The sequence below is a fragment of the Stegodyphus dumicola genome, chromosome 6 (genome assembly GCF_044657685.1).
Source record: "Stegodyphus dumicola isolate Sdum_Otavi_A_Nest chromosome 6, ASM4465768v1".
NCBI lineage: Eukaryota > Metazoa > Arthropoda > Arachnida > Araneae > Eresidae > Stegodyphus > Stegodyphus dumicola.
Window position 1 is genome coordinate 17704735 of NC_140773.1, and position 14940 is coordinate 17719674.

The 14940-nt window shown below is 30.2% G+C and overlaps 1 protein-coding gene across 1 annotated transcript in view; it reads left to right on the forward strand.

Moving 5' to 3' along the window:
- Positions 1 to 14940, forward strand: part of Msh6 (DNA mismatch repair protein Msh6) — a 109351-nt gene that overhangs the window by 25766 nt on the left and 68645 nt on the right. The window contains exons 6-13 of the mRNA XM_085818150.1: positions 2401 to 2488; positions 2975 to 3034; positions 3155 to 3229; positions 3434 to 3569; positions 6992 to 7128; positions 8408 to 8479; positions 8701 to 8772; positions 11423 to 11630. Of these exons, the coding sequence (XP_085674276.1) occupies positions 2401 to 2488; positions 2975 to 3034; positions 3155 to 3229; positions 3434 to 3569; positions 6992 to 7128; positions 8408 to 8479; positions 8701 to 8772; positions 11423 to 11630 (848 nt within the window). The remainder of the gene's footprint in view (positions 1 to 2400; positions 2489 to 2974; positions 3035 to 3154; positions 3230 to 3433; positions 3570 to 6991; positions 7129 to 8407; positions 8480 to 8700; positions 8773 to 11422; positions 11631 to 14940) is intronic.

A 14940-nucleotide genomic window follows, 5' to 3' on the forward strand; every position in this document is an offset into this window, starting at 1 on the left:
TGAAGTTTTTTTTTTTTTTTTTATAATGATCTATGAGTAATTCAATGAAATGATGTCTTTTGGATAAAAGGATGTTTCTGAACTTCTCTAAGATTGGAGAGACTTAATCTTTGTAGAAGTTCATCTCTGTCAAGAAATACATAAAATAAAACCTTAGTGTTGCTTGGAACAGGTTGTTTCAATAGCAGGCATCTAATTTCAAATTGAAACTCAGACTATTGTACTCATATATGACTATCACTTTTGTTGCATTCTGCATTTCAGATGCACTCGAATAACTTTCTTTTCTTAATGGTAGATTGGTTTTACTATTGTTCATAAACTATAAATGCCATGCAGTAATTATAATAAATTTATTAATTATTACTATAAATGATGACTATTTTTTGATGAATTTGTTCGCGATGGAACTTTTACCTGTGACTGTTGCGTTTACTAAGCTCCCTTTCGAAATTCAAGCTTTTCTTTATCTTCAAACTCCTTTACTGATTCTGCCAGTTTTGGGCCATGAATAAATATTCTGTAATAACAACTTAGGTCTATACCACCATGTATCACTATTTCATAGTTCAGGTAAAATTGTTCCTTTGATGGATTTTGTCTTCGTTCTTCTGGTTAGTATATCAGCTAAAATGATTCCTTTGATAGATTTTGTCTTTGTATTTCTGGTCAGCATATCAGCAGGATTTTTATCTCCAGGACAGTAATGAATGGCTTTCATTTATTCAAATTGAACCTCTATCCAGTGTAACATCACAGAAGAATCTGCCCAGAAGTGCACATTCATATAGATCCTCATCTTTGTCTGTTCTTTGACATTTGAGGCTAATCTTGTTCTGATGAGTTCTCTCATCAATTCTTGTCTTAGAAGAGACAATTTCTTAAATGGAGCTACTCTGGTTTTGGAAATTACAAACCCATTTTTTTATTTCAATGTGCTTTGTGATGTTTTGCAGATATATCTGAGCTCCATATGCCTTCTGACTTAGGTTGGTGAAGCAATGCATTTGAACATCTCTCAGTTCAGACTTACTAGTATTTTGGAAGTAATGTCATGGAATGTTTATATTCTGAATTGCTGATAATTCATTACCCCATTTTTCTCATTCCATTCTCAAAGTCTAATGGCAATGGATCATCCCAATCTAGACAGAGCTTCTACTCATTTTCGTGTTATCATTCAGAGGCAGAGAAAAGTGTCTATTCAAACTTGAACAGATGCCAGTTTTGATATAAGCTTAAAAAAAAAAAAAAAAAAAAAAAAAAAAAAAAAAAAAAAAAACTTGCTATACAGTCAAAAGTCATTAATCCGGACTAGTCGGGACTTCGGCGATTCCGGATTATCGATTTTTCCGGATTATAGATCATCAGTTTAAATCTCGTAAGATGGCATGCAGAAATTCTAAAATTAAAAATATGAAATCGTAATTTATGAAATAAAGAACAATTATGATCTAAAGGGTATCAAAATTTATAAAAAAAAAAAGCTTAATATTTATTTGTTTACTTTATTAAACATTTCTTTCAATGTAAGTTGTTTAAGTTGCTTCATTTTATGTGATAATACTTTCTCTTTAATTCTATAAACAGATATAATTTCTTGTTCAGTTACTAAGTTCCGCTGTTCAAGTCCCGTTAATTGCTGTGCCGAGAATACCGACTAACTTGTCAATCGAATTTTTTTCGTTTTCACTAACCTCTCTGTCACATTCTTCATGTCTTTATCCATTTTTTGCAGCAATTCCACTTTTTGTTTGTTGGACATCGAAACATACTTTCGTTTTGTAGATCCTTTGGAAGTTCCAGCATCGGAAATTCTATTTGACATAATCGAAAGTTCAAGTTTACTTTTATAAAATTGCTCTTACAGTCTGCAAAAAATAATAAGCGGGATCCAATTCGAAGATTAAGAAACAACGCAATCATTAACATTAAGTGAAATAGATAATTAGATAATTTTAGCTTACACCGTCCTTTATACATTAAACGCGCAGGCGACGTATTCTGCACTTGCGCACACGCATATGCGCAGTAGTCAAGGTCTTACGCGCACGCGTAAAACGCCTGTGCGCATGTGCTAACGCGGCGCATGCGCAGAAAGTTTTTACCTTTGAGGTCCGGATTATAGATCATTCCGGATAATGGGTGTCCGAATTAACGACTTTTGACTGTATTACAATTAATGCTTAAGTTGAAGGGGAATTTTGTAGAATGCAAGATATATACATACGGCAATAAAGTTTTTGTTCATTTTGCCAAGGAAAATGAATGTCTATGAATGTCTCAACTATTAGCGTGAAAAATATCATTTCAGTATAAATTAAGCAATACAGTTGCAAGAAATGACAATTAAGAATTCTGTTAAAATTTTAACTTTTGTTCTGATTCTGTTTTCTTTAGGGACAAATCTGGTAAGCCAAAGTCACATCCAGACTACAATCCTCGGACATTGTTTGTTCCTGATAGCTTTAAGAAAAATTTAACTCCTGTAAGTATTTATGTAACTTAAATGCATAAATAGTATAAGAATGCTAAAACCACGTCTCTGTTAAATTCATAACAGAAGTATTGTTGTTATAAAGAAATATTATGCATAAAAATCATTTTGTGAAATTTTAAAAGTATTTTGATGTATTACATTACAAAAACATTAACAATTTTTATCAAATTTTCATATATTAAATGTTTATGAGTTCTTACTAATAAAAATTATATTAATTATGAATAACTTAATATCAGATGTCATAATCATTTGTTAAACTAAGTTGGTAAGTAAGTTGGTTGGTTTGGTTTTAACTAAATTGGTACCATTTAGAGTCTAGCACTGATTTGGTAAAGCACTGATTGATGTAATGATTTTATATTTGATAAATCATAAATGGTTGATATACTTAAATAATAATTCTCTTTTCATGTTTTTGAAAGTTGCATCTTTTTTCTGTTGACATATGCTTATGTGCATTTTGTTAAACAGGCAATGAAGCAATGGTGGGATATGAAATCGGACCATTTTGATACTGTCCTTTTCTTCAAGGTAATTTATATGCCTATTTTATATGAATATTCAAGTTATAAAACTGCATTTAATACTAATTATAAATAAACTGTCTACATAAGATATATTTCTTAGATAAATTTTTTTAATGCTTTTCAGGTTGGAAAATTTTATGAATTGTACCACATGGATGCTGTTGTAGGAGTCAAGGAACTAGGATTAGTCTTTATGAAGGTAGAACTTAATTCCTAAACGTTGATAATGCATTTTTTGTGCATAAAAATAATAGGCTGCATAAGTTATTGCTATTTTTTTCTCCTACAGAAAAAGATTAGAGAAGTTAATTTTGTGTTTGAAGCTATGTGTTAAATAAAAAGTTAATTTTTTTTAATTAAAAATTTGTAATTTTGATCAAAGTAGATTATTTATCATTTTTAGGGTGACTTTGCTCATTCTGGTTTTCCAGAAATTGCATTTGGTAGATATTCTGAATGCTTAATTGAAAAGGGGTACAAAGTAGCAAGAGTGGAACAAACTGAAACACCTCAAATGATGGAAGAACGTTGCAAAAGTTGTAAGTTGCTAAACTGAAATAAATGTTTTATTATTCTCTTTGATTCCTTAAATGAAATATTGTAAAATTTGCATTAATTTTAGGGAAACCTTTAAATTGCATTAAAGCTAGTGAAAAAATACCTCATTTAAAGTTCAGGTAAACTGCTCATTTAAAGCACTGAAAGTAAATTTTAAGCTTTTCTATTAATGAAACCATGTTTAAGTAGATATAACTAAGTTCCTAATTCACTTTGTTTTAACAGCAGCATTAGATAAGGTTTAATGAATCATGCAGTGTTTTGACATCATGAATAATTTAATTTGCTATTTTGGTACTCCCATCATATCAGTCATTAAATATGATGTTTAAATTTAGTTATCAAACTATTAATTTTTAGAAGATCTTCAGATAGCTTTAAATTAAATAACTGTCCTTGTAAATAAAATCGTTGATGTGTTATTTATGGGAATGCTGTTTTATAGAAATTCTTATGTAACACTTTTTTGCAAGAAAGTATTCAGAGCTTAAGAAGCACTTATCAGAATATGCTTTTTATTAAAAAAAAATTATCTCAAATTATATGAAATTTAAGCATTTGTTTACTTTATATGGACATGCAAATCAGAATAATTAAATTTATTTCGAAGGATATTTAATGCGTCCTTTATATATATAATGTTTTAAAACTCATAGTTTACCAAGGGCAATAGCTGAAATGAATATTTGATATGCAAGTTAGAATTTTGAACATTGTTTTCACAATTGTTCGTATTTTATTCAAATATTTTCATTAAATTATAAAAATTATTTAAGAAATTACCTAGAATATTCATATTTCATTATACACTTAAAAATGTACTGTTAAAGGCTAGACAGCAGAATTTGCTTAAAATGTATAATTGATTATCGTATCATAGAGACGTTAAAAAGTTAGACAGTATAATTTGCTGCTAAATTTATTTTTCATAAATTTGGTGCATCTTATCTGCTGCTTGTGTTTTTCTTATTGCTGCGTGAAATTCCAAATTAACATCATGTCCTTTTTGCTGTGGTGATTTTTTTTTAACTGTGCACATTTTCTACTTATCTCTTCTTGCAACATACTCACCTGTATTTATAGGATTCCTTGCTAGTGTGGTTTAATTTACATTGGCCAAACTAAGAGAGCCTTAAAATTTCATGTCAAGGAACATGAGGCATATGTTAGAAAAAAGGAAACACAGAAGTCTTCTGTTGCTCAACATCGTTGGTCCGAAAATCACACTTTAAATTTTTCTGCTGCCAAAATTATTCAAAAAACATCTTACATTGGAGAACTGGATTTTCTAGAGGCATTTCACATTCAAAAAAATCTTTCTGTTCTAGTTAACGATCCTAATTCCAATCCATCTTTGCCTTCGGCCTTTAAAAAATTTATGTTTTAGTTCCGGTTTCACCAACAGATGGCGCCACTTGCTTATTCTAGTCCAGGCTTTCTTATCTTATCATTATTTTCTATCTTGTTCATTCGTGGTTTTGCAGCTGAGGATGGTGGTTCGGTAAAATTATTGAAACTAATCCTGTGAAAATTTGAAAATATAACGCTGATTTTTGTTGTTTGACTTCTGACTTAGTATTTGTTCGGCATGTTATTTTGTCTTAATCTTTAATCTTTTTAATTATAATGTTTCTATGTTAATAGTGATATATAAAATTAAGTAATTATCTTTATACGTTGTGAAAAGAAAAGTTAAACAATCCTAGGTCCTTGATTTGGAGTACTTCATATAGCTTTATATCTAACTAAGACCTCTCATGTTCTCTCCTGATAGATTAGTCATAATGATTTTTAATTCAGTGAGCAGTGGTAAGGACTAGAACTAGTGTCTGAGATGAGTCTCTGATTTTTTAATGCAGTGAGCAGTGGTAAGGACCAGAACTAGTGTCTGAGATGGGAATATGAATTTAATCATCAGTCTGTTAATTTAGCAACTGCTTCTTATGAAATTCACTAGTTAATGACTCGGATGAGAACTCGGCCATAGATACAATAGTCATTTTGCCATTTGTTTTTTCAATGATACAATAGTCATTTTGTTTTGCCATTTGCCATTTCAATATTTGTTTTTGTGCAATATTTTTTCATTCATTCATTTTAACAATGTCAAATATACTTGTATTTTTTATGCTCTTTGTATTAGAAAATATTTATATTGTGCCTTGCATTTAATATTGTTGTATTAACTGAGTTTGAATTGCAGATGTGCTTAGGTTTTTATCATTTGCATACAAAAATATTATTTTTATTTATTTATTTCATTTCTTTCTCCTCCCTTCCTTTAAAGGGAGAAATCTTTTCGGAACTATAAGATTATGCACTGTGTTATAAAAAACTATTTATGTAACATAAAGTTTTTAAAGAAAATGTATTTTATTCATCAGGCAATAATTAGTCAATCCTTCTTCAGCTTCTATATTAGCAGATATCTGCATGAAGGTAAATCATCTGCTAATTCTCAGTAGGTTGACTATTTGTCCTGAAAACCTATTGCTAGGAATGAGAATGGTCATTATGACTGCAGTTCGTCTCAGGTGTGATATTAGATTGTATTCACTCTTTTAAAGGGTCATGTTCAACAGTTCCACTTCATTTTCAAAATATCAGTCCTGCATATACTATGTGGGATAGCTAGCTGTTCTGTGGTAGAAGAGACAATACTGTTTTGTAATGTAACTACACTGTTAATTTCTGTAAATTATCAAGAATATTAAGGTTTATGTATGATTTAATAATTTGTGGAGAAATAACAGGCTGAATTTCATCCATGAAAGTCACTCTGTATCATTATAGAGACTTTTATGAACTTAAATTTAGCACACCACTATCTGACAAAAATTATCAGTTGGCTGTGATCAGAAAGCAACCAAGTGATGCATGAACTTTTTATGATAATGATATGTGATTTTCTTTCAATCCCTGTAGATATTTACCATACTAAATGTAAGATACTAGCAACTTTTATTTATCCAAAAATGCATGAAATATTTATTTTATATTTTAATTTGATATTTCTCAAGTTCTTATGAAACATGTTTTTCTTAAAATTGCTGATCCAATTCTCTCTCTCTCTCTTCTTTTTTAAGAATCTATTGGAAAAATTACCCTCCCCCCCCAAAAAAAACAATTTTTATACGTTTCTGCAGTTTCTTTTTATAAGAAATCTAACTGAGGATTTATGTGCCTTTTATAAATGTGCTACATTTTTTACAAACATTTTATGTCTTGATTCTTATATTATAAATGTAAAAATATATTACTTAGGTTTGTTTTATTTGGCAACACAAACAATTGATTCATACTGGAATTATTTATTTTTATTTCTGAAATGCTTTGCTTAGACTACATGCAAATGTATTGTTTGTTTTACATTGTAATTATTTTTGTTTCTTGTAAATTTTAGTGCACCGACCAACAAAATTTGATAAAGTGGTGGCTCGTGAAATTTGTCAGATAACAACTAAAGGCACTAGAACTCTGACATATCAGAGTGAACCTATGGCAGCTAATAATAATTATTTGTTAGCTATATGTGAAAAGGTGTGATTTTATTTTCTTCCAAATATTTCATGCCTCTATCTTTTTTTTTAATAAGGAATTAATTTTAAATTGATAATTATCTTTAAATATTGGAAAATTGTAAGCTATCATAAGCTGATAATAAATTACATGAATAAATTTGATATGCATTTAAATATTATTCAACATGAATTTTAAAATATGTATTTTAAAGTAATATATTATAAAATATTAAATACATAAAGTGTTATATATATTTAACAAAAGGTGTTAAATGATGATTTATGTACAGTTATATTATTTAATCTTACAGTGTTATTTCAACAATAATTATTTTATGGAAGTAGGAAATCTCAGTGGTAATGGTTTTATACCTGCCACTTGTAAATAGCTTTTGGAGAACTGATATTCCAAACACTCATTCTTTAATAGTTCTCAGTGTTTGAATCAACCCTCAAAAGATTGTAATTTTCTGAGTTACAGTTAGCACTCATTGATGGAAAGTAAATGAAATCTGAGTAGTATAGTTGGCATTTATTGTAGAACTCCTGGGTTCATTCTTTCCTAATTTTCTTTGACAAATGGCAAACACCTTGCCAATGTAACTAAAAACTGGTGTCTTCTGATTTCTTCGCTAATTATTAAACCACTTTTTGATTTGAAAGATTTTCATTTTGCATCTAAATACTTTTGATACAAAAGCAGGGTCTTCATTTTAATTAAATGGCTCTATTTATTGAAATTATCAATGTGCTTTGTTATTTTTTGCAACATTGATAAATAACATACACAAATGATATCCAAACGTAGGCAAAAGTTTTTCAGCTAATTTTTTTTTCTCTGTTATCACCAGACACTGTAATATCACCATTCAAGAAGTTTCTTAATTCCAAAATAACAAATGTGTTCTGATGGCATGTTGGCTTATTTTTGCACACTGTCAATAATGACCTGCTGATTTGAATTGAATTCCCTCCACAAATTTTTTTAGTGGACCGAAGAAATGAATTTTTCATATTTGAAAGTATTAGTATAACTAATATATAAATGTACATTTAAAAGTATCTATCCTTACTTGCGTGTCTGTTCTTTTTCTTAATATTTGTTTATATACTTGCCAAAATTTTGAGTTTAGACAACTTATTTTCTGTGTCCAATGCATAAGAGGAGAAACTTAACAAATTTTATGATTAATGAATTTAATGATTAATGATTTATGAATTAAATATTGATAAATGTTATCATAGAAAACTATTTTATGCTATTTATTTCAGTGATATAGATATATATTTGTTTTCAGTATGATGAAGGAGAAGGTGGTGCATCTGAATATGGTGTTTGTTTTATTGATGTTACAATAGGAAAGTTTTCAGTAAGTATGACTGTTATCTATTAAAATATATATGCTGCATTTGTTTTATTAACTGCAAACTTTTGAAATAAAATTTGTATGTGTAATATCTTCTGAGTTTTATTTGCATGTGTAAAGAAAAGTTGTTAAAAAAAAAATTGGCTTGTGATACTTTAAATGTATAGTGAGATTTAAACTATTTGATATTTTTTAGACTAATTTATGTATTTTAATATTTTTAGTTAGGTCAGTTTATGGATGATAGGCATGGTTCAAGACTTATGACTTTGATTGCACTATACCCTCCATCTGAGGTAAAATATTTTGAATTTCTATCAAATAAGTTGTATTGGATTATTTTGCATTTAGTAACATTCCGGAATTTCATATAAGGTATCGTAAAGTCCCATGAAATAATAAAAAGGGAAGGAGGAAAAACTTTTAAAGGGTTTTGAAAATTATTGAAATTTTTGCTTATTTAGTAACATTCCAGAATTTCATATAAGATATCAATAAGTCTTATGAAATAATAAAAAGGTAAGGAGAAAGACCTTTAAAACATTTTTGAAAATTATTGAAAATTTTGAAGAAGCAAAATTTACTGCTTCATATGCTTAAAGCTTTTTGAATCATGGGATTCCTTTATATTTACCCTGAGATAAAAAAAAGAATTTAAAGCATTTCGAACAGAAAGGTTTTGAAACCTATGCAGATAAGCAGAAGCATGGAAGTAGGAATAATCTTTAAAGGGAGAGGTAAATTTTCAGGTTGAAAATAGATAATATTCTCAAAATATTGAAATTACTGTAAATAAATATATGATGAAGGGGGGATTTAAATGTTGGTGAAAAAGTTGCCAAAGTCACAACTTAGACATGTTTCATATGTTTCTTCAAACTGTGGAAAGTGTTAGAAAAATGAACACCATTTTCAAAGTGTGTGAGAACGTGAAAATTTTATTTTTGCGTTTTGTCTTCCACAAGTTCAGATTGGTTTGACAAAGTTTATGTACACTTGAAATAAAATGTCATTTAATACATTCTATATTCAAGATAGTTCCATAGTTATGCAATTCGTTATTAGAGACAATCATATTGGTCATTAATGATGGAAAGAATCAGTTATCCAGATTATATATACATGCACATAATAAATAAGATAAAATACTAAATTTAATTGGCTAGAGTCCCTTCTTAATTTTGTTATTCTTAATTTGTTTACATTATCTGTCTTAAAACAGTAACTTGCTCATAATAAGTCTCTTTAAACTGCATCATTTCAAAATTGATTCTCCTCATTTTAAAATTGATACATAATGCTTCAACCCATAATAATTTCAAATTTTGTAAACTGAAACTATGAGCAACCAATCAAAATGAATCCAAAGCAAAACTAATTTATTCTGAACCAGGGTTTCATCTTGAAAACTGCATTCCTTGTCACATCTCTTTCCTGCCAGTTTGCTATATTCCTCTTTCCCCCATTGAAATTAATTGTTGTAAAGATATAGAAAAAGTGAAAATATGGTCAAGAATGAGTGTTCAGATTGCACTTATTGCATTGAGCAATACGTATTAAGGATGTGCTTTTCAAGTATAAAAAATTTTAAATCAGGTACTACAACTACCAACATCTTATGCATCGTCACTCAGTCATCATACACCTGTTTCTTCAGGAATTGGCTTTCATTTTCATATATTTACATCAATATTAAAAATTAATTTTTTAATATTGTCAATTGAATGTACTGAAATAAAAATACAAAAAATAATACACAAAAATTAAATAATACACAAAAATTTTTATATTTTAATATTTTGTGATAAAAGAGAGAAAATTTTCAAAAGACTTCCCTTGAAGAATCATTGGACTTTTTTCCACAGTTGCCAACCAAACTACACAGAGTCCACCAGTTCACTGAGACGCCCAGACATTCATTGAGAAGCCCAAATATTTGAGTCACAACACTCACTGAGATACAATGCTGAGTATCATGCAGTTTCACTTCATGGGAATGCACGTGAGCCTATAAGTATTGTTTGGGTGGAGATATGATTTTGCAAAATGTATATGTTCAGGATGGTCTGTAAGGAGCAGATACCCTTTGGAGATGATATGAGTATGAGGATTTGGCTTGCAAAACGCAAAGTATACAGCAGCAGTGATGTTACTTGGAATCCTCTCTGCAGCATCCAACACATTATATTCCATGGAGGGCACATGAGTAATTCATGACCTGCCTTCACAATGCAGACTACTTATGCAAATTCTGATGCACATTCGAAAAAAATGGTGGTCCAGTACATCTTTTTGGGGAACTGTTCTCGATACAGACATTGAATTGCTCACATGTTGCCATCAGCCAATACGTGCTCTAAATGTATCTCTGCCATTTCACTGTTTGTATAGCACTGCATGCTCTTTGTTAGGCAACTTTACTCAAATGATGAAAAATCAGATATTTCCCCTCCAGCGTTGTTGTGAACTTTACCACCTAGCACGAATGGTGATGTTATGCCTGATATGAACAACCTATATATGAATTATTACAATTTATTTATGACACATATGACTAGTATTTTTATAAATAAACGAATGATTTTTAAAATATTTTTTAATCAAAAGTAATGCTAAATAAAGATCAGATTTTGCCTATTGCTAATGGTGAGGTTAGCGTGTATGTTTTGAATTTGTTACTATGGGTTTTAGGAATGGGGATAGGAAAATGTAATGAATATTATATGTATAAATTGTTTCCAGTTCAAATATTCTTGTTTATGTGGAATTCGTATAAATTATGACTACTGATAAAATTACAAAATGTGAATAAATTTTGTGCTTGTTTTAGTATTATATTACATATAAATAAATAAAAAATTCACAATTTTAATTTCTTTTTTAAGGAATAAAAAATGTTTAAGAAGTGTGAATAAAAACATTCAATTTACAATTTTTCAAATTTAGATTTTATATGAACGATCTTCTGTATCCAAGAAGACTCTGCAGTTGCTGGACAACAATTTAAATAGAGTTTCAAAGGAAGCTCTAAGTTCTGGCTCTCAATTTTGGGATTCTACAAAAGTATTAAAATTCTTGTCTGCAAGTGGCTATTTTAAAGGTGAAAATGATGTATTGGAATGCCCTGAAACAATCTTAAAAATGCTTGATGAAGGTAATTCTGATTTTATATCTGTTTAATTATTAGCTAAAGATTAATTTGAAATTTATAAAAATCTTTTTTAAATGATATGTAGCATATATGTTTTCCTCTGAAGGACTAGTAATGGATGAAATAAAAAATTGCAGAATTTTTTAATTCTAATCCTGAAATTTTTTTAAAAAATTTTTATCCTTATCTTTTGTTTTCTCACTTTTTCACTGGGTATTTGCATCTAGATTTTCTCACCATACAAACAAATAGTAAAATTTGCATAATTAAAATTATTTAATTTGTAATTATTCAAAATTTACATTTATTTATTGAAGGAAAATAGTTAAAGCTAGGTGCTATAAATAATAAAAATCAGGAATGTACACATTTCTTTACATTTTTTTCAAGTATTTTGTTCACAGTCACAGGTATATGCAATATCTCTGAAATCTGGATTTCTGTGAAATGTGTAACATCTATGAAATACCTGGCAACACTTAAAACAATAAGTACGTACCACAGCCAACTCTATAATAGCCTTGAAGTGCAAAAGTCACGTGATCCATTCCAGATGGTCAATGTGTTTTTGTGGTAGTATGTGGTTGTGAATCCATGGTCGTGTACTTTGTGGATATATATTTTGCTAATAGTGTTATGTAAGTGGTTTATTTTGCTATTCTAAGTGATTTTAAATAACTTTATATAATGTTTAATAATAGTTTTATATCTTTTTGATTTTTATATTTATTTGGGAAAATTTGCAGCTGTTCTCAAACTTATTCACGTATTCCGTTTTAACATCGAATGCATTTACTCATGTTTTTACATTTTGCATAGTATTGTTTTGAATACAGTCAAAATTCGTTAATCCGAACTCGTCGGGACATCGGTGATTCTGGATTATAGATTATCAGTTTAAATCTGGTAAGATGGCATGCAGAAATTACAAAATTAAAAATATGAAACCGTAATTTATGAAATAAAGAACAATTATGATCTAAAGGGTATCAAAATTTACAAAAAGAGAAAGCTTAATATTTATTTGTTTACTTTATTAAACATTTCTTTCAGTGTAAGTTGCTTCGTTTCATGTGATAATACTTTCTCTTTAATTCTGTTAAACAGACATAATTTCTTGTTTAGTTACAAAGTTCCGCTGTTCAAGTCCTATAATTGCTGTGTCGAGAATACCGACTAATTTGTCAATCGAAATGTTTTCATTTTCAATAACCTCTGGGTCACTTTCTTCACTATCGGAAGCGAATTATAATGATGAGGAACTTGATTTAAATCATATCAAAGACGGAGTACATCGAGATGAAATACTACACTTAGTAAGGAATTATAAGCCAAATAAAATAAAAACATCTGCCCTGAAGATAAGGATAGTGCTGACAGATCAACTTCCAATCCGTGGCGTGAAATTGATAAACAGATTTTGGATTTCAAAACATACTTTCGCTTTGTAGATACAAATTACATATTAGTAAATATATATCGGAAATTCTATTTGACATAATCGAAAGTTCAAGCTTACTTTTATGAAATGCGTGAATGCGACGCATGCGCAGAAAGTTTGTAGCTTTGAGATCCGGATTATAGATCATTCCGGATTATGGGTGTCCAAATTAACGACTTTTGACTGTATTTGTTTGGTATAGTACATTAGGGATTCATTTTTTGATTTTTTCTTTCTAATAGCATATTTGAATACAGAATGCTTCGACAATGCAGTGTATTTAGTTGCAAATCCAATTACGACAAAAACGTGCATGTGACTACTTTACCTAAATCACCTAAAAGAAGGTGGAAAATTGTAAACTGTAAAAGTAGTTTTCAAAGTGGGCACTTTAATGATAAATTAACTCTCAGAATGCTGAGCAGATTAATTTCTTAAAGAAACTAGTGTTGTGGCTTAAGATATGGAAACTGTCTGTCCCAATAAAAAAAACTTTATCACCACAAATATTTCAGGCATTAATAACAATTACAGATACATTCGTTTAATTGATTACATACTTGTTTCAAAAGTATGAAGCTGAATACATATTGTTAGGAAAATTTCAAATTGATGCTCTTGAATCATGTTTTGGAATGTATCGGCAAAGTCAGGTTCAAATTATTACATAAATTACTACAATTATTAGAAAGTGAGAAAAACTTTGTTTTAGAAGCAATGCTATAATTTCATCCTAAATATGAACGCCTTTTTTTACAGGATTATTAGCACACATTAGAGGAATAACGTGCACCATTTTCCACTTGCAATACTATATATAGGGTGTTGCCAGATTTGACAGGCAAATTCAGAAGTGTGATACAAGGCATCAAGACCCATAGGACATGGGGTCGCAAACATTGTTCAATTTGAGAAAATTGCAAAAAATCCTTGCTGACCATTAAAACTGCAACACCATGAAGGAACACCATAAAAGAAAGGTATTTATTGCACATAAACAGTATCGCATGAAGACAAAATATTTAAATTTGTAAGCAGTTTGGGGGTTTACAGGGCTGTGGAATTAATAGAAACAACTGCCACCCCTGGCAGCTGGAACGACCCTTACCTGGTTAGGCATGCAGTCAAACTAGGCGTGGATGACAGAAACAGGCAACTCATTCCATGCTGTCTCAAATCTATGCTACACTTCATCAACCGTAATAGCTAGAGAGGGGTGGCGGGCCAGTCTCTCAGCAACCCATGATCAGATGTTTTCAGTGGGTGACGGATCTGGAGACTGTTCAGGCCAGGGCAGCAATCAAATATTCTGTGTATTGAGAAGGGTCAGAATAGTACGTGCAATGTGTGGTCTGGCATTATCTTGTTGGAAGATGGCGTTTGGCAGGCCTCAAAGATAAGGCATAATCACTCAACGTAAGGTATCAGAAATGTATCGATCTGTGTTCAAATTACAGTCAATTTGAACTAGAGTTGTACGTTTATGTACTGAATGGCTACCTAAACCATCACACCAGGTGCAGGGCCCCTATGCCATTATCGAATACTTGCAGGCAATGTGCGGCCTCCTTGGAGCCTCCAGACACGTAATACAGCCATCACAGAATTCTGCACACAGAACTGAGACTCGTCTAAAAAGATGACATTGTGCCACTTTATCCATCTTTCTCATTAGGCACACCAGAGTCACCGTCTATATGCTGCATTGTTAAGAGAAGCCTAAATAATGGTCGCCATACTGATAGTACACGCTGTTGCAAATGTCCTTCATGTGATTTCACAAAATGCTTTTTCCTTTCACGTGATTTCGATGTTCGTCAGATCATTCCTTCTTGGCGTTGCAATTTTAATGGCCAACAGTGTAGTTATGAA